This window comes from Ostrinia nubilalis, chromosome 8, assembly GCF_963855985.1.
Source record: "Ostrinia nubilalis chromosome 8, ilOstNubi1.1, whole genome shotgun sequence".
NCBI classification, from domain to species: domain Eukaryota; kingdom Metazoa; phylum Arthropoda; class Insecta; order Lepidoptera; family Crambidae; genus Ostrinia; species Ostrinia nubilalis.
The window spans coordinates 14,338,264-14,360,230 of NC_087095.1; the positions used below are offsets into that span (position 1 = coordinate 14,338,264).

General features: G+C 37.8%; 1 protein-coding gene across 1 annotated transcript in view; it reads left to right on the top strand.

The window, feature by feature from the left end:
• LOC135074261 (acid sphingomyelinase-like phosphodiesterase 3a) overlaps positions 1-21,967 on the top strand; it is a 105,577-nt gene that overhangs the window by 59,343 nt on the left and 24,267 nt on the right. The window contains exon 3 of the mRNA XM_063968547.1: positions 21,160-21,228. Coding sequence (XP_063824617.1) covers positions 21,160-21,228 — 69 coding nt within the window. The remainder of the gene's footprint in view (positions 1-21,159; positions 21,229-21,967) is intronic.

Consider the following 21,967-nt stretch of genomic DNA (forward strand, 5'->3'; position numbering starts at 1 on the left):
CGGTAAAAAGTTGTGAGATCCATGTAATACCAAGTCCAGGCCAGGAAATCTTTAACGTTTTACATAAATTATTGACTTGGCCATCGCACTTAATAATTTAATTTACACGTGTTTTCATGCGATGGCCAAGTCAATATATTTATGTAAAACGTTAAAGATTTCCTGGCCTGGACTTGGTATTACATGGATCTCACAACTTTTTACCGTAGAACAACTGAGTTGCGAGACTTGGTTTTTTTGACAAGTATTGTTTTTGATGGGATCTCATTTCTTTTTGTATTTTGTAGACAGCAGTTATGTATCTAGAAAACTGGACCGAAATTGAAAAATTTTACTCGACTTGGTGGTTGCACTACCGTGCCCCCAAATCTCATTTCTTTTTGTATTTTGTAGACAGCAGTTATGTATCTAGAAAACTGGACCGAAATTGAAAAATTTTACTCAACTTGGCGGTTGCACTACCGTGCCCCCAAATATTTTAGTTTTTCCTTGATTCATACACCAAACACTACTTATATTCCAAATTTGAAGCTTCTAGGTCTGCTAGAAGTGCCTTAGAATTTTGATGATCGGTGAGTCAGTCAGTGAGTCAGTCAGTGAGTGACAAAATTAAGTAACTTTGACCCGTTATAATTCTTAAACTACTGGTTCAAATTGAATGAAATTTTAAATATACCGTGTCTTTACAATGCCTGCATAGCTAATGAAAATTCAGCCTTCTAGTTTTATCCACAACGAAGTTACAGGCGGTCGAAAATGGCCTGAATTGCTTCGAGAAAAGGATGGTACGGCCGTGCCGCTTTTTGCTCGACTTGGTGGGGGCACTGCCGTGCCCCCAGATACGAACGTACGTTTAGGTACTTAAATTACATAACATCATCATCATCATTTCAGCCATAGGACGTCCACTGCTGAACATAGGCCTCCCCCAATGCTTTCCATGTTGATCGATTGGTAGCGGCCTGCGTCCAGCGCTTCCCTGCTACCTTTATGATGTCGTTGCTCCACCTTGTGGGCTTACTTACATAACATGCTAGATTTCAATTTGAAGCCTATTGAAATGAAACTTTTTTATTGAAAACTAGGCAAAGGCATAATTATTGAAATTCTACCATTACTTCATAACGTGACTAACCAAATGCCTGTAAGTAGAAACAGGTTTTCTGCCCCTTTCTATTAAAACCTACAATACGTATTCCTGAAACTTTTTATTACAAAAGTAGGCAAAGGCATAAAAACTATACCATCTACAAGCAGTCCGTATTTTTTATTAGTGTTTTAGATTAGCAGTCTGTATTTTGATTCGGACTCTCAACTGTAGTTCTAAGGTCACGTCCACAGACTAAATAATTGACCTATCGATTGTCTTAAAGCAGACGTAGGCTGCTGTCCGGTCCCCTATTATTTATGCATGAGTCCACGGAGAGTCTGCGATGTTCCATCCAAGTTTCAGGCAAACATTTTGGAGAAAAATCTTTTAGCTTCCATATGGGTTGAGTTTTGAACATTATTAATGGATGCTATGTTGCTTTAAACAGAAAGGATGACGTTTCAAAGTTTGTTGTGATTTAATGGACTTGATAGGAGAGGGCAAGAGATTCTTTATACTGTTGAAGTCAGATATCATAGACGTAATATTGAAAAAGGCTACATTGAAAGTCGATCAAAAATGCAAATGTTATGACAATGACCAAAGCAAATACGTTTCTTTCATTTTGACAACGCGACACGTTGGTTCAAGTGTAAGTTTCGATTCCCAATCAAAACTTTTAGCAAACAAAATTAAATTGTCTATTCGTGCTTACACTATAACGACACAAATAATGTACTTTGTTTTTATCTCGAGACACATTCACAACAATTTTATTGCTTGATCAAATTATGTGAATTTAATCAGAAAAAAAGCTCGTAAAATGTGAAACGCGCACTCTTCAATAGTCGATTGATGCCATAAAGTCTGGTTTTCGATCTCACATCGCGGCTATAAACATGTATCGTGCGACCCGATAAAACGTGTAACGTAAAGGGCGCGTGACACTTTTTCACGACAACATACTTTTATAATACCAAAGCGAATGCGGTGCTACTGCCCTTTATTGTAATTCGTTCGTTCGTTTCAGCCGAAAGACGTCCACGGCTGGAGGACAAAAGCCTCCCCCAAGTATTTTCAGGAAGACCGATCTGTGCCACTCGCATCCAGGCACCTCCCGCGACCTTCGCCAGATCGTCGGTCCACCTGGTGTGAGGCCTGCCCACGCTACGTCTTCCAAAATTGTAATTATTAAGTAACAACCAGCTGTACCCCGCAGTGTTGTTATCCAGGTTGTAAGCTAACCCCATACCAAATTTTATTAAAATCGCTCCAGCCGTCTAGACATGAAGAAGTAACAAACATACACACTCTCGCCTTTATAATATTAGTGTGATTGCAGCAGTTATAAGAGCTTTGGAATCGAGCTTTGGGTTCAGTTGGCTAAATAAAGACACAGAAAGTTAAAAAAATTATAGTAGATTAGCGATTAGAGCAGATAGCCAAATTGAAAAGTGGAAAACTCTATTTCTTGCAATATTTGCTGAACTAAATCTGAATATTAGGCACTACATTAGGTCTAATGTATGCCGCACCGCATTGGAACAACAAAGATAGTTAGAATTAATTTAGGTACGTGGATATTTGTGTGAATAGACCGAAATATTTGGATCTCAGTACGAATTATTTTGATATGGTCGTAACTGATTAATTTTTCCAACATTTTGATCATTTAGGCTTAAAAATATCATGCTAGCCTGCTATTGAACTGCGTTTTATCTGATCGTAAGTTATCCCATTACTATTTTATTATAATCATCATCATCATTTCAGCCACAGGACGTCCACTGCTGAACATAGGCCTCCCCCAATGACTTCCACATCGCACGGTTGGTAGCGGCCTGCATCCAGCGCCTTCCTGCTACCTTTATCAGGTAGTCGGTCCACCTTGTGGGTAGACGTTCCACGCTGCGTTTTCCGGTACGTGGCCTCCACTCCTGAGCCTTGCTGCCCCATCGGATATTAGTGTAGACGATTTTTTCTTAAATTTCAGCAAACCTTTTAGATCAAAATACATATTATATTTAAAAGCTAAAACGTGCCACATTGCGATCGCCTCCACTATGCCATAATCGACTGCCACCATAAAGTCCAGACTTCAATCCCGGGTCATAAACACGTATCTGGAGCAGATAAAACGTACAACGCGCGAGGCTACATATTTTCACGGATGCCAAACTATCTGACCCACATGTAGTGGAGGTATTCTCATCCTATCATCTAGACATTTTCAATCATATTCTAGGGCAGAATTTGACCTAGTATGGCTTTATCACCTGAACGGTCAGATAATTTTGTGTTATATTTTTTGTAGATGTTAGAGATAATAATAATAATTGTTGGCTAACGCCCGTATTCACAAATATTACTATGAGGTCTCACAGTGCGCGTGGACGCATAGGATGACATACGAACCAATCACAGAGTTCAACGCTGTGCGTTTGATTTACTGCTTCACTTAAGAAAGCATCGTTTGTGATACGGGCATGAATAGTTGATAGCATTTAAAACTTAATTAAATACCTACCAAAGAATCGGGTAAAAGGGGCCTTGATATTCTATGTTATTCTTTATGTCTTGATATTCTTTAGGCCAAATATAAATTAGAATACATACAGTAATTCAAGAAAAAAAAAGGTGGTAGGTGATTGCGAAGTCAGACGGCAGCACGTGAATCTAAATTGCAATAAAAATGTTTAGTGCCGTTGGTGTAAAAACAAATTAAACAAAACTACTTACGAGTATTATTAATTTATCTGTGGTATGACGGAATACGGTCAAGAAAAGTACTTTTAATCTTACTTTTATTTTTTAGCAATATGTCAGTTTTTTGCTATTCTGTAGGCGAAAAACATTTAAGACAGAGCAATCAATTTAGGCAGAGCAGTTGATGGGATTAAAAAATCTAATAACAACAAGGGACGTCTTACCCTACGCCCTCATTTCACGGTGAGCGGGCAGACGTGTGCAGGCCTGGTAATATCCAAGCATCCCCCTAATTTCCTTTGTTGGAATTGAATATCATTTATTTACAAGGTAAATGAGGTAAATTGGTGAAGATGCAAAGGTCGCATGACGAGGTTGGTATGTTATTTGAAGTTTTTATTACATAAGTTGACGATGAAAGAGTTTTGGTATGAAACTCTTTGAAAACATTTTAAGAGTCACTTTGCTAATAAGATTCACATAATGCTCACAAGAGTAGGCAATTTGACAGATCAGAAAATCATCTACCCCTACTCTGAGCTGCGTAAATATTGTAAAAACTAGCGGCCGCCCGCGACTTCGTACGCGTGGATCCCGTTTACCCCCTTAGGGTTGGAGTTTCGTAAAATCCTTTCTTAGTGGATGCCTACGTCATAACATCTACCTGCATGCCAAATTTCAGCCCGATCCGTCCAGTGGTTTGGGCTGTGCGTTGATAGATCACTATGTCAGTCAGTCAGTCAGTCGGTCACCTTTGAGTTATATTTAGACATAACGGAAGCTCTTATCTTATAAAATTAAATAGCACCAAAATACACAAAGTGGAAAGTAAACCTTTTTATTAAAATCATAATTTAAACTATTTGATAAATAACTCAGTTACAAAGTTGTGATATAAAACTGCATTGTCAACTGCATTTTGCAGCACAGAAAAGAGCAACTGATATAGCAAATACTTTGACAAAAGCGAAATACCTCTATTATAGCAAGCAGCTTCCGGATAAAACTAACGAGGCATGGGTTATTTTAGGAATAACCGTCTTGCCTTGCGTTCCTTAATGTAAGTAGGACCAGTATGCTCTGTCCGAAAATAGCTTTTGATGTCTGCAATAATTAAATATCAATTTATTTTCTTTTATATGAGGTGTTTCAGTTCACTGAATCTATTTACACAACACATCTTTAGAAATCAATACGAGAAATTACGTTGCGCTCAGTCACGCCCACCGTAACACTAGTGTAATCTTCGTATGAAACCTACCATTAGATGTTAGGTACCTGATTTTTTTCCAATAAAACCTGTGAAATAATCTTGTTTTTGTGCAATTCCCTAGTCTGCGACGAAGAGCCAAGTTTGATATCTTTGGGGTTCAACTGTCACTACAAAAAAAACACGTTTTTTTCTAAAAAACGCATTATTTTGTACCATGAGCTAAAATGATTCAAGTTATTTACAGAAGAAGAAAAAAAAAGGATGAAAACGCACAAAAAAACACAGTATGCACAGCAATTTATGAACCGACTAGTGGCCGCCCGCGACTTCGTACGCGTGGACCCCGTTTTACTCCCTTAGGGTTGGATTTTCGTAAAATCCTTTCTTAGCGGATGCCGATCCGTCCATTGGTTTGGGCTGTGCGTTGATAGATCATTAAATCAGTCAGTCAGTCACCTTTGTGTTATATAAATTTAGATTCTATACAGCAGCCTCTGGACCTACTCCTACCATTTCTTTATTGTGCTTTAGCTCTTTTCAAATTAAAGTATCCGGTTTTAGCCTTCCTTTTCCCCTTTATCCCTCCACGAATATGCTTTGTTCTTTTATTACGTGCTTTCCGATGTCGTGATGGAGGTTAGATACACAATCCTTTTTTGGTCACAGGTTCAATGAAGGGTCCGATTTAAATTCTTCCTTGATGTAGCTTTGGAACGTTTGGCTCGTGAAAGATAAACAAAATTTGTTTGGTGGGTGTAACATTTGACCTGTGTTATAAAACAGTAAACAAGTCAACTAAGCCTAGGCGCAGACCACCGATTTTTCGTCGGCCGATAGTTTAGTCGGGCAGTTAATCAGTATGGGCATGTATGGATGTGCGCACATTACACCGATTTGATTTTCATACTAATTAAAATTGGGCACAACTATCGGCCGACTAAAAGTCGATGGTCTGCGACTAAAACTCGGGTATATTCAAGAATGTTTAATTCCATAACTTTATAACATGTAGGTAACAGGCTTAAATCTGTACTTTAGGGTGTATATTTTACTTTGACTATGACTTACAAAACTACTCAAGTGATAAATTTATCTTTGTGTCTTGATGTTGATGATTTCATATCACGTATTCATCCATAATATAAAAATGAATCGCAAAATGTGTTGGTAAGCGCATAACTCAACAACGCCTTGACCAATTTTATCAAATAGTTTTTAAGGCGAGAAAAAGTCGAATAATTTCCGGGAAAACCCTAAAAACAGCCATTTTTTTACGCGGGCGAAGCCGCGGGCGGAAAGCTAGTTGTAAATAAATATTGCTATTAAACCATCACATGAAAACCAGTCCTGATTAATATTGTATCAATTAAGTATCTGGCCTTTCCCAAAATAGTGCATGCAAAAGAGCGTGACAGTAAACGGTATAGTAATAAAAATCTATTGGCTTCAAATGATCCTCGTTTAGATTTGAAACGTGACTGTCTAATTGCTCTGTTTGTGTTTCACACGCGAGATTGACAAGATAAAAAAACACTAATTATAGGGGGCTGGCCCTTCAAAGTTACAGGATATAGATAGTAAGTTTGTATGCAGCGCTAATCATGATATGTTTTTGTTTATTTAGCGCCGAATGCTAGTTGACTGTTAGATGGCCGCTAGCCTAGCAGTTCGCATCCAGATTGTACTAGTTGTGGTTTCGTTTTCCGCACTAGACAAACTTTTTACATGCAATAAATACTTTTTACACAGAAGAAATTCAGTGTTTGGTCAGTGAAGGACAAATTCTCATTTTCCCTCTGTCTGGCACAAAGTGGGTTATCCATCATGCACCTATAGTGGAGACTAAAATACCTAATGATGATGATACAAAGATTAAAAAGACTTGTTTTTCATCATCATCTCATACATACAACCTCATCTAAAGCGGTATGTACATAATAGTTAGAATCTATAAAGCTATTCACGCACACTCTAAAATTCCCCGAATAGCAAGCAAGTAATAAGGCCCAATCGACTGCCAATTTCGCACCAGCGCTCTACTATTGCGGCTTCCTCTCTGCGTTACGACATTACCAGCGCTTTGCAAATCAGAAACGTTTGCAGTTAGCTCCCAATTATCGACTGCACTGAAAATGGAATCGCGCAAAGGTTTCTTGTCGACTATCGATAGTTTAGTGAAATGTGTAATTGTATTTATTGGTTCAGGGTACTTACATAAAGTTACGACAAAGAGACAATAAAACTGTCTTGTCTCCTGTCCTTGAAGTCTGTTTAAGCCTCAACTATGTAATTGCTCATCGTGGACATGTATTTTTAATGACGGAAAATACCACAGTGATAAACCCCACGATGAGCTAATATCATAAGAATTAGGCTAGGTTGCACCATCTTACTTTAACTTTGACAAACGTCAAAAATCTGTCAAACTCCATATTTTATAAAAAACATCGGTTATCGTTATACGAGTAGTTGCGGTCAAAGTTGCAACTCAGCCTTAGATTACTGTAGGTACTTTTACTTTGTGCTATGGCGACTTTAGTATCAGTTACAAGGACTTTATTTCTGGGATAAAATCCAGAACGATCATAAGGTGGAAAATCAAAGTAATGGACAAAATGCAAAATGTTGCCAGTTGAAGTACCAGAGGGCTCATCTGTTGCAGAATCGGTGATATGTTAAGTTGCAGACTCGAAACTTTTTCGAGTAGAGTCTTTTGTCCTGCAGTGGACGTCATTGGCTGAAACGAAACCGATCCGCGTTCCGGAACCGATATTCCCGATCCGTTTCGCTGCAAAGCTTCACGGAACACACCCTTAAATCCCGATTTAGTAGGCACGTGATACACGCACGAAGGTAGATAATTTAGAAGCGCTAATCACAGGCTGCCCGCTCCCTTTGTCGAAGGGAAAGCTTGATTGATGATCCGACTCCACCAGTGTGGAGTTAATCTTCAACACAATACGGGGAGAACACCCCGCATATAGCATGTTTGAAGCGACTCTAATAAGGCTTTTTGCAACACGCCAGAAGTTTGACATTCATGGGCACTGACGTTGACATACGAGTAATTTATTGGTAGACGCGAAACGTTCAATTAAGTTTGCTACGAAGCAAAAAAGTTTAACATTTAAGACGGCATCCAATAAAAAGGGAAATCTATTTTATGAGATATAAAAATCACTGGGTTTATTGAGATATTCTACTTTCATGACGCATTATAATTTTTATGAAATGTCTTATCTTTGAGGAGTTGAATATTGAATCTTATCCAATCTAGCTGTACCCTCGATTTTGTGCGCGTAAATTTTATGACTGAATAAGTAGTTAGAGTCAGGACATTTTTACTGTGCCACTTTAATTCGCCCTAGTAATCAGTAACCCGTAGCTACAACTGTATTTGCTCTCATACCAGCCTGTGTAGTTGATCCCCATAATCCACCACCCCTAAGTATTCATGATGGAAATACTTGTCCGTAAAAAGCAGAACGACGTGTGAATGCCAAGTGATATTACCTCCCTGTGGCCTCGGGCGCACATGTTACGCTTTTTGCGCGTGTAGTTTTTCTTATGTGAACACTGGCCTTTATTTTGCGCAAGTAGTTTAGCTTATGTGAACACTGCCCTTTATCTTTCTATACACAACGCAGTTACGGAAAAACTGCTTGGAATCTTTCTTTTCTTTTGCAAGTTTTTCACTTGTTTTTGTTTTGTTTGGACAAAAGGGGTAAGATTTACGTTAAATAATTAATCTGTGGTATGTTTTAGTATAACATTTAAGTAGTAAGACGATCTTACACGCTGATTAATAAAATTATAAGCTGGTTCAGTAAATGCTTGCTTGAAGCAATGTAAGGTCGAGAAAACGAGTTCTGGAGAAAATACCACGTCTTGGCAAATATCCCTTACTTGATGGACTGACGACTTTGAGAAGAAAGTAGGCAGCATCAAATTGAATAAGTAGGTTGTAAAAAAGAACGTGATAAGCAAGCGCTCCTTGATAACTTATGCCCATAGGGCTATCATTGGCTGTAATTATATCAGTTGCCTTGTAATATTTCTTGCGTCAATTCTCAAGAAAGATACACAGATTAATAATACCCGTAATAGTAAATTATTCTGAGTATCACACTAATTTCAATTTACCTAAGCAAAGCTAATATCTTAGCCAATATTACTACCTAGATAATAGATCCTCAGCATTTAGGTCATATCTTATATGAGCCATGCTTTACGCTTGTATTCACAAACATTACTATGAGGTCTCACAGTGTGCGTGGACGCACAGGGTCACACACGAACCAATCACTGAGCTCTATTCAATGCTGTGCGTTCGAATTTCTGCTTCTTTTAAGCAAGCATCGTTTGTAAATACGGGCAAAAACTTTTCTGTGTACAATTTTGTAAAAATTGTTCACAATATGCCAACTTTATAAAAAGCAGCAATAAAACAATTAAATTGTCACCCAGGGAAAGTTTTCGTTTAAAAACCTGCCTCTCGCTAACACCGTTCCAGTGTGACATGGTAGGTATACATTTTCTACATTTTTTACCTACAGCATGTCAAGCTATTCACTATGGAATCATATTCCCGTGCAACACGAGCCATTTTGCAATAAAACTGTATAGTCCGATGTGCTGTCGACTGTACTTCTTGTAAAAGCAAAAAGCTGTTCTCTTTTTTCCGTGACTGTACTCATTTGGTCATTTCAACGATACTATCGTTGTGATTGATATCTTAATTGGCAGGTTGTGAGTTTAAATACGCTGATATTTAGCTTTTGATATGTAGTAATGACATTTCTAGTAGCTACACGGGCGATATGTTGTGTTTTGTTTTCAAATCAATGCAAAGTAGTGATTTTAACCCTGATTGAAATGATATCAAGAGTATATTTTATGTATTTTTTCATACTTATACATTATTTTAACTTTGACAAACGTCAAAAATCTGTCAAACTCCATACAAAAAACACTGGTTATCGTTATAGTTACGGTCAAAGTTATTTTAACCGTATTATCGTAAGATGGTGCAACCCAGCCTAAGTTTTCAAAGTAACAAAAGAATACCTACTTTTCAAACCAAAACATCCTTTTTCGTTTGTAGATTTTTGCTTTGTCATCAAAACATCAATATAGAATTATCTATTGTTACGCCCAACAAAACAATTGTATAAAACGAACGCAAACGAAAAAAATATTTTTTACCATAATCCGTTTGTATACTACAGTGCTACAACGTAGCGCGTGTACTGCGCAGCTACGGCTCTACGCCGTAGCCGGTAATAGAGCAAACTTATAAGTTTACACATAGTTAAAACCCGGTGTAATTACTGTACGAACTCGATGAGGTGTCTGAACTTTGCCAGACGTGGACAAGTTCATCAATCACTGTGGCTATTGTGGCAGTACAGTCGGAAAAAGTGGCTAATGTTTGCTTAACCTTCTTTTGGAACTGCGAAAATTGCCTTTTTTATCAAATAAACGGTAGATAAAGGAAAATGTAGTTACTAGTTCTAAAGAATATTTGGGTAATACAGTATAGCAGTAATAAGCTGGGTTGCACCATCTTATTTTAACTTTGACAAACGTCAAAAATCTGTCAAACTTCATACAAAAAGCACCGGTTATTGTTAAAGTTACAGTGAAAGTAAGTTGGTGCAACTCAGCCTTAATAAACTAGACCAAAATTGTTGGGTTAATTTAATTAAATGTCATGTTAAGAGTGTACTTACTTATAAGTAAGTTTTAAGGATGTTCATTGTTTATAATTACTTTTTAAGCTTTACAAGAGTAACTTACATTGAAAATGTGACGCAGTGCGTAAAGCGTGAAAGCATTTCGCGCCTCCGTTATCCCTGAAGAATAATAAATTTTGTATAATGCTTTTCCCATTAATTAATCGTTAATAATTGATGTCCCTGAGCGCATGATGGCGCATGACAGTAAAGTCAATGACAATCAGCTACAAAACGCGTGATTGATGGATTGTAGTAAAATAGTCAGTGACATTATTTTTGTCATGCATACAAAGACCGACAGTATTAAAATATCGTATAGTTTTTGGAATCATTGAATTACTATCATGGAGTCATCCATTTACTTGTCTGCACTTCTGTGACAACTGCGTTGGAATAAAAATGACGACTACCAACAGAGGGCTTAGTGTGAGTTACATCAAACGCCGTCCACTAGTGAGCGCGTAAAAAAATTAAAGGTATGACAGATTGTACAGCGCCCCTAGCGGAAACTTTCAAGAACTAAAATTTTCATGTATTTTTTGACGCGCTCACTAGGGAGGACGTTTGATGTAAACTCACACTAAGCCCTCAGTTAGTGAGTTAGAAAGTTAGTCTTGATTGCAAATGAAGTGATGTGGAAAAAAAGAAAACTGAATAATGAATATTATGTTGTTAATGCATTTTCATTTTTCCCAGTTATCTCCATGGAGATTAAGGTTCATATTAAACTTATTTCCATTATTAATTACTTCAAGTACGCAAGTACCTTCGTACATAATTAATTGTCTTCAAAACTATGTCACTTGTAAAGTTTGACAGGCCCTTAATAGTGATAAACTTGTGTGAGTTAATACGAAGGCACCTTTCAAGTATAGATCAATAATCTCACCGTCTTATACCTTACTACATAGATATAGCGCGAGCGGCGATAAGTTATTTGTATGTAATTTTTATCTAATGATGGATGGCTAAAGATTTCGTTCGTTCGTTCATTTCAGCCAAATGACGTCCACTGCTGGACAAAGGCTCCCAAGGTTTTCCATAATGAACGGTCCTGCGCTGCCCGCATCCAGGCTCTTCCGGCGACCTTTACCAGATCGTCGGTCCACCTAGTAGGAGGCCTGCCCACGCTACGTCTTCCAGCCCCAACGGTCATCGTCTCTACGAACTATGTGCCCCGCCCACTGCCACTTGATTTGATTTGATTTGATTGATTGGCTAAAGATTTAAATTCTACTATGCTTAAAGCATTGAGTTGGTACAAAATTTTTAAAGATGTATTCTCAGATCTTTAAAACTACACAACGGATTTTATGCGGTTTTTTAATAGATGGAATGATTCAAGAGGAAGGTTTATGTATAAAACATGTATTTATAGAGGAGAAAAGTCGAGAAATTCCATTGCAACCGTGCGAAGCCGGGGCGGGCCGCTAGTTAAACTTAAAATGAATAGATATGGACTTATTTTTATTACGTCCATAGCATACTGATATTGCAATTTCAATTAAGTCCAATACATAATTGCCACAGTGCAAAAAGATAAATAGACTAGGTAAAAAAAGTTTTTAAAGTTAGGTACTTATTCCGTCTACATTGCGTTGCTGATTGTACCATTTTAACCCGCGAAGGTAAAACACGCAACTCCAAGGCTCGCGTTAAATCTTCATTCGATGACGAGTGACTTTCACATAAATTAGCTAGTCAGCAAATTCTTCCGGAACTTCCGGATGTGAGTGAATTAAGGCCAAAATGAGGTTTTTCACGACTTTGATTTGCATTATGCTTTACTATAAGGCTTCAATTTGGCTTTCGTACCCTTAATGTAGAGTTAGTTCCATTAGTTGTACCACAGTATGGTTGGTTGTACAGTCAATTTCGGTGTTTTATAAAAATGTGTAATTTGTTAGAAAAAGTAGTGTCAAAGAGAATACATTACAATGTTCAATCTACAAGCAAGATATTAATGTAAGTCCTTGGGGAGGCCTTTGTCCAGCAGTGGACTTCATTTGGCTGAAACAACGTAGACGTCATTGTTTATTCTTCCCCATAATTTTATTTAGAATTGTAAAACCTTTCTCATCAATAAATTATTCACCAGAAAGTGTTACAACAACTTCTATTAATTTTAAATCACTTGGCAAAAAATCTATTCGTTACACATTTAATTTTGTGCTGCCTCCTTTATTATTTTTTGGTGTGTGGTTTTTCAATATTACAACAATGACACATTTGCCACAATTGCCATCATAATTATAATAATCAGATGGATAAGAGCTAAAAACCTTTTATCCAGCAATTTGTCCATCTCTCGCTCAATCTTAGTTGCAGGAATATGTCATCATTCATTCCATTCATTAGACTGCTAAAAGCATGTCGAGAACTGAACGTAGTGGTGCAGAAACAAATGAATGATTATTCTATCTTTTGTTCTAGGCCTTATTGTAATAGATATTACTTTTTTTCGATATGATACGTAATAACGGCATCGAGTTATTGTTTTTATCAAAATCTGCGTCAAAAACTACGTTAACTACTGTCCTTTTCTTGTAAAATAAGTATTCTGAGATATACTACTCTTAGGCTGAGTTGCACCACCTTATTTTAACAGTAACATTAACAATAATGACCGGTGCTTTTTGTATGGATTTTGACAGATTTTTGACGTTTTTCAAAGTTAAAGTAAGATGGTGCCCTAATCTAGGTGCGCGGTAAGTATTATTTTTTCTTCTTTATTATTTAATCTTAATGTTACCTCAACCCACCCACAACGTTAAGTTCGTAAATCTTCATAGATAGGATAACATAAACCTATTTCATTCCTAATAGTATGTTCAAACGAATTTATACTTACTTACATCAGCTTAATTCACACTTACTCATCCCTTATCCATTCTACATCTGTCACAGAACTACGTCATAACCACAGTGCAGTTAGAAGTAAGACTACTTAGACTAGACGCAAACCACCGATTTTTAGTTGGCCGATAGTTGGGTCGGGCTGTTAATCAGTACCTATGGAGATGTATGAAAGTGCGCACATTGCAAAGATTTGGTATCGGCCGATTCTTTAAAAAAATTAGCATCGGGCCCAACTATCGGCCAACTAAAAATCGGTGGCCTGCGCCTAGGCTTTTGTCAAGGAAGCCAAATGATAGTTGTTATAAGTGTATAACTATTTATTCTTTTTTTGATGTACAGACTACACCATTAAAGTTTAAATCTGTGGTAACTTGGCTACATAAATATGTGCTATCGATTGTAGGTACTTACCTTTGTTCTCCATGTAGTCTAAATAGCTTTTCTGATTAGTCTCTGGGCCATGTCATATCAGTAAACAATATTAGTGCTTATGATACCCACGACCCAGAAAAACACGTCAAATTTCCAAGCTTTAAATTACCCGTGAAAAGTGTAAGTTAACTTACTATTTCTCCTTACATTATGTCAGTACGTTTCGGCCGTAACATTAATATCTCTCCTGATTTATTCTAACAAAGATTCCCCATAACTCAGGGGTGCGAGAGATACTATATTTCATTGAAATTTATTAAAACGAAACGTGCTTGTTCTGGGCAGTACGGATAATATAATGTGGGTAAAATTATTATATATAGTAACTTGATATTTTAGAAATAATCTTTTGTCTACTTAATAAAACATGTGACATCTTGTAACAATAAGAAATTGAACATTTTAAAATTTCCTGTAGTTAACTAAGTTACTGTATTTAACTTAGTGGACCGACGATCTTGTTAAGGTTGTCAGACCTGGATGCGGGCAGCGCAGGACTGAAACGAATAAACTAATTGACCGATATTTACAAAAATTTAAACCTACCTACGTAAAAAAGACTACACAGTTAGTTAATAAAAACGAAAAATCCTACATTTAATCTTAATTTAACCTGTCTATTGCACAGTTTATGTCACATCAGCACTGGCTCATAGTAGTGGTATTTTCCCGAAGCAGTGGTAGGGTTAATACTGGGACCTGTAAATGTGCTTTTCAAAAGCCTACTTACAAAAATAAACGATTTTTTCCCGACTCTACATTATTTGTTGAAAAACAGCACTTAATATAACTACTTAAGATGCCACAGCTTGACATGCCACGTCTGTACTTTTAACTGTATTGATTTTGTAGACCTTTTGTTCTTGTATCTTTCATTAAGTGGAAGTCGTAGTTGACCCAGTTGGGAGTTCACTCCGTTAATTAGTGAACTGTGTCTGGGCTATTTTCATTAGTGATACGTAGTTATTTCGGTCAAATGCTTCATTATTTTAACTGCAAACTGAGCAGTTGATGGCACAAAACCCCGTATCAGACTTTATTAAAGAGGTTTTATAATGTGTACACCCGTATTCACAAACGATGCTTGCTTAGTGAAGCAGCAAATCGAACGCACAGCGTTAAATAGAGCTCTGTGATTGGCTCGTGTGACACCCTGTGCGTCCACGCGCACTGTACTCGTAAGACCTCATAGTAATATTTGTGAATATGGGCGCATAAATGTAACACAAAACCCCGCATCATACTTTATTAAAGAGGTTTTACAAGGATCAATCACACTGCTCAATGCTTCATTCTGTCATTTACAGAATTGCTTTCCGGCTTGCCCTTTGAAGCCTAATGTTGTTTGATTTTAATGCTCCATCTGGGAATCAAATCAAGGACCTTGAAAGTCAAGGAAAACCAACTCTAATCAATAAACTAGAGACGTTGTAACTACAGCACACTTAGGCTGAGTTGCACCACCTAACTTTGACCGTAGCTATAACGATAACCGGTGTTGTTTGTATGAAGTTTGACAGATTTTTGACGTTTGTCAAAGTTAAAGTAAAATGGGGCAACCCACGCTAAGTTTTACTCTTGCTTAAAATTAATAATAATAATAATAATAATAAAATATCTTTATTCTCACCATAATCTTACAAATAAGGTACATAAGACTGAAAAATGAACATTTTACCGATTATGGCGGGTTGACACCTGAACTAGGAAAGATCCTGTATCTCAGGTTGCCAACCCTCCACCTCTAATACTACTATGGGCTCTGCAAAAATCTTAATTATATTACATACCTACTGATTACTTGTAACTATTAGCTAAATAATTAATACTAAATAATTTTTGAGGTTTATTTTGGTGATTATGTGTGTGAGTGTGTTTGTGTGTGTGGGTGCTATATGTAAGCGGTCTAGCAAGCGATGTCACTGCTCAAGGTTATTATTTTTGGATTATTAGCAGTTGTTCCGTTGCGGTATGATCAAGCCCCAGCAGGGCTGTGGTCATAAATGATTTCAACTGCTTGCGATTCATGTTAAAAATCGGGTTTAAATCATTAAAATGTCGGTACAGGTATGGACCCATATGGGTTATTTGTCGTTGTGCGAAATGTGTGTTACAGGATTGTACCGTGGTGCGTACTCTCCTCTTGCCCTTTGGCAATTTTTGGGGATCAATGTTACGGTGATGGCGAAGCACTGAAGATATAATATACAGTTGCCGGACCGTTAATAGTTTCGCTTCCTCATAAAGTAGGTCGGATGGGTATCTTCTTGGCTTATGAAGCATGACTTTAATGACTGCTCTTTGTGCCCTTTCCACTTCCATAAGATGAGTGACAGCTGCACCGCCCCAAATTGAGATGCAGTACGTCAGCACGGATTGACACAAAGCGTAATAGACTTGTGTGACTAGTTCTTGGTCAGCAGCATCTCTCAGGTTCCTAAATATGTGCAAAAGCCTCCTTATTTTTTTACTTAGCGCTGAAATTTGTGATTGCCAGTTAAGATTTTGGTCAACTACGACACCAAGGTACTTGTGAGAGTCTGTTTGGATTAGCGAAGTACAGTCGCAGCCAGCGCCGATACCGCCGTTCCCAGAGCAACAGTTGGAGTGAGCCCTGATACTGAAATGTGAGGGCTGCGTTGTTTTGTTGTTTATTCTGAAGCAGATATATTTTGTTTTCTTAATGTTCAGAGTGAGCAAGTTGTTATTTAGCCATTCTGTCACCTTTTGCAGTCCCTTTTCTGCGCTTCTTTGCACGTCTTGCCATGATTCACCTCTGAAAACTAAGGCCGTGTCATCTGCAAAAGAAAGCGTGCACCCATTTCTCAAGTTCAATTCACACAAATCGTTCACGTATACCAGAAATAAAGTTGGTCCGAGCGTGCTGCCTTGTGGAATGCCGTATGTAGTCGGAGAGCTATCACTATACTGTTGACTGATTTTGACAACTTGGCTCCTATTCGTCAAATAACTACGAAACCAGTCAAGTACAACTCCACGAACCCCCATCCCTTCCAGTTTGTTTAAAAGTATCGGTATGGACACAGTATCAAAAGCCTTCTTAAGGTCTAGAAATACGGCAGCGCACTTGTGTCCCTTGTCTAATTGTTCAGTTACTTTGTTCACCAGGCAGGAAACGGCATCTTCTGTGTTTTTACCCGACCTAAAGCCATATTGATTAGGCGACAAAAGGAGGTTAGACTCTAGGTAGTTGGTTAGGCGGTTGTTGACAACTTTCTCAATTACTTTACCTATCGTACTGAGGAGCGAGATAGGCCGATAGTTTGACACTTCATCCACAGCTCCATCTTTGTGAATTGGAACCACAACAGCCTTCGTAATAGCTTTATAAAACCAGGTGCTATTCGTGCTGATGCTATCAGCTTAATATTAATTAAAATTACGCCTCCACGCTTCCCAAACAGACACGTTTTCTATTTTAGCGAACAATTACTACCGTGAAAATAATTTCGGCTGGAACTTGTGAAAGGTGAAGTAAGGTTTATATGAATGGCAACGGTTTAATTGTTTGCACTTGAAGTAACGTTGCTGTAGCTAAGAAAGAAGAGGCAGTCTGTATAAAGCGTATTTTTGGTCTAGCTTTTATCCATTTCATTTGAGTAATAACTTGAGAAAACTGTCCTTACTTTTGACTATCGATGCATTATGTACCTGGAATTACGCAAATAAAGAAATTTGATTTGATTTGATTTGATTAAGACATATCCCGTTTTTAGTATGAACCATTTTTGCAGGATCAACGTTCAAACTAACATCCCGTTTACAGTGTCCCGCAAAAAACCAATCCGTTCGAATTTGTAGCTTTAGGCTGGGTTGCACCATCTTACTTCAACTGTAACAAACATCAAAAATCTGTCTCCATACAAAAAATCCCCGGTTATCATTATACTTACGGATAAAGTTAGGTGGTGCAACTCAACCTTAGAATTTCAAACAACTTATGGCATGGCATTTGTGTTCACATGGCAGGCCAGTTTTGTGGGATCCTTCATTACTAGAATGCCGTAGGCACAAGCCCTTACAGAACGAATAGAAGCTTAAAACTTATTTTCAATTTCGTTCGTTCGTTCGTTTCAACCAAATGACGTCCACTGCTGGAAAAAGGCCTCCCCCAAGGTTTTCCACAATGAACGGTCCTGCGCTGCCCGCATCCAGGCTCTTCCCGCGACATTTGCCAGATCATCGGTCCACCTAGTAGGAGGCCTGCCCACGCTACGTCTTCCAATTGAGATTTTAATTTAGGATGAAATTTTTTTTAAGTCTTGCCAGTCAGGACAGACTCTATGACTGAGATAAAACCAAGCTTTGAGTATTGTTTTGTAATATGGACCCCAATATAATATTTACGAACTTCTGAGTTGATAGTCCAGGCTGTGTTTCTTGGGTTACGACAGCGTTAACTGAATAGGTCAAGGTAAAACTCAAATTATAAGGGTTAACGGCACGTGTAAAGTATAATATCATACCTTGTTACGGTACGGGTCTGACCTTAAGCGACGGTTATGAGAATAAGGAAAATTTTAATTAAGTTGTCTTTGAAGTTCAGTTGATTATTGGACCATTCTTTAATAATCAAACAGTTATTAAGCTTTATTTTCCTTGTTTCTAAGATTTTTGTCGTAGTTATGAGAATGGCATTATTTCTAACTAGCTTTCCGCCCGCGGCTTCGCCCGCGTGGAATTTTGTCTGTCACAGAAAAACTTTATCGCGCGCGTCCCTGTTTGAAAACCGGGGATAAAAACTATCCTATGTCCTTTCCCGTGACTCAAACTATGTCCCTGCCAAATTTCATCAAAATCGGTTTAGTGGTTTAGGCGTGAAAGAGAGACAGACAGACAGAGTTACTTTCGCATTTATAATATTAGTATAGATTACTTTTGTTGATGTGGAAATCTGAACTGCTTGAAGATTGGTAAATAATCGATCTGCTGAACATTTCATTATCCAATCCAATATTCTATTTGTGTCACTCATCAAGTAATCAGGTAAGGCTTAATAAAACGATGAACTTAATCCACAAAGCTTGCCCATTACACACGAACAATATATTTTCGAAGATATTTTTAAACAAGCTTTTTATAGAATTCAAAGCTGTCATGTCTAATCCACTCTCACTCACGCCCCAGCCGTACATTTGACTGTAGCGTTCCCCCACGATTATAAGGGCCATCTAATAAATTAAGACAATTTAATCCCGCGCCATACAAATCGCTTGCCTCATTTATTCTACGAATCCAGCTGGATCTGCCAAGTTTGCTCTTGGGGGTACAACTTCCAAGAGTCACTAATCTCGGCCTTATAAGAATGGTAATAAAAGTCTAGTGTAATTTTGCTGCATGTACAGATAATGTCATGAACATATGCCATTTGAAAAGGCACTTTAGATACGACAAGGATTATGATATTATTAGGTATTTTAGTAATTATAAAAGCACGCAGTGGTTCCATAGGCTTTACTTAATTTAAGTAGGTAACTATTTCAAAGAAAAGTTATAAAGGGAAATCAAACCTTGAAGTAATATTTTTTATGTATTTATTTAATATTGCCATAAAAAGAAATAGTCCTGAGAAATCACTATACTCATTATAGTTGACAATAAAAAAGTAATAACAGGTATGAATAGGTAGTAATTTGCATGAAAAAATTCTAACAAAAACGAGACTAAGAGTAGGCGCACACCGTTGATTTTTCGTCGGCCGATAGTTTAGTCGGGCAGTTGATCAGTATGGGCATGTATGGGAGTGCGCACACTTCGCCGATTCGATTTGGCCGATTCTTCATACAAATTAAAATCGGGCACAACTATCGGCCAACTAAAAATCAACGGTGTGCGCGTGCGCCTACTCTACTAAAGAAAACTGTTAAGAGAGCTGCGAGAATATACTTACCTCTGAACAAATCACACACAGTATCTATAACTAAGAAGGTACAGTTTTCCAAGAAAAAGGGCTTATAAATACTTGAATTGGTTTGTCGTAAGTATTGAACCTTCAGCCCTCAAACTAGGCTTTGAATCACTCGTTATTTTTTACTTGAAAAATTATGGATTTTCTATAAAGATTCGACCTCCTATTTCATCCCCTTTAAATTAAATTCTGGCAATAAAATAAGTAACGTCTTCTATCCCAGGTTCAAAGTACTACGTATTTAGTATAGAAAAAAATGTTAAACATTAGTTTAGTCGCAAGGCGTGGATACAAAGTCACAAAGGGCTATTTTTGCGTGTATAAATTCTAGCATACAAGATTAACAGCAAACAACTAGCCGTTTAATCGTACAAGCGAATTTCAACCTTGTAGCAGAACACATTCCGCCGGCTGTACCTAATAAAGCAGTTGTCAAAAGGCAACGTTAGCGCAACGCCATTAATCACGTTTTTGCGTTTCTCGTGCGAATTATAACGATGACGTTTCTTTACCACGTACAGTCGACGTCATACTACACATTTTTGAGGCAAAATCGACTCTACTACAAACGGTATAAGACACCAAAGTGTTGAACTTTATGTGCCGTTGTCCGTACAAAAACGCTTGCGGTATAACCTTTTGAAACATTAATTTGTTGGCTTATGAGCATTAAACATAGAGAATGGGGTTTCTTGGCAGCCATCTCAATTACCCTGCTACGAGTATAGTTATACCCTAGAGTGCAATAGTTTCGGTTGCAGAGTGTAGAGAAACATTAGTAATGAAGCTCAGCTTCAGAGTTTGCGAAATAGAGATTTAGTCATTCATTAAAGTTAAGTTTGTTGGGAAAAAGGGGGTTCACGTAAACTGAATTTGGTTTGACCAAAACAGTAATTGTAATGTTACTTGGGAGTTGTCTCATGATAAATGCTTTTGACTTGTAAAATTACCTAGTATGATGAGTCTTTATTTTTTAAATTAGGTTTTAATTTACAAATGTAGGATTACTGTCATGTTACGAATCTTTGTAATTACTAATTTATTCCAAGATTTGTTAAAAAAAGCCTACACTCAAATGTAAACTGAACTGTAAGCAATTAACCTTATCATAATGCTTTCTTTCTAACGGCAATTTTCTTCGACAATAATTGTTTACCGGCACATTAATTAACGTGTTTTTTCCTTGTTTCAGGTTACTTCTGGCACATAACGGACTTCCACTACGACCCGCTGTACACCCCTCAAGGCGACACTAGAAGACGTAGGTACAAAATACGCGTACATTTTTGCAATATAAGAGACAATATTGAAGCCACGATAGCCGAACGGTGATTGGATCGGACTAGCCGACTCGTGAATTCGTGATCCGGGGAACGCGGGTTCGGTCCCCGCCGCCGCTCGACTATTGTGGTGAGCTCAGGATAACGGGAACTTTAAAAAAAGAGGGCTTTTAGGAAGCCTTTTATTCTTGTTGAATATTCTACAACGATCTATGTATCTGACTTTGATCCTATTCTCTACTTTATTAATCATCATCATCATTTCAGCCATAGGACGTTCACTGCTGAACATAGGCCTCCCCCAATGATTTCCACAAAGGTCGGTTGGCGGCCTGAATCCAGGACCTTCCTGCTACCTTTATGAGGTCGTCGGTCCATCTAGTGGGTGAACGTCCTACGCTGCTTTTTCCAGTACTAGGAGAAGGCTATGCTCGGTGTTTCTTTGCGAGATCTAATCAGATTTAGGAAATCTGTAAACGAACTAAAGTCGCTCTACTATGTTATTTATATTAAAATATAATAATTATTATCTAGGTCGTATTAAAACATCGTAATATGTCCCGAAAAAAGGACAGTTCGAATCTACCTAGCTATGATGATAAAGATTAACACCCGTATTCACAAACATTACTATGAGGTCTCACAGTGCACGTGGACGCACAGGGTGACACACGAAACTAATCACAGTGCTCTATTCAACGCTGTGCGTTCAATTTGCTA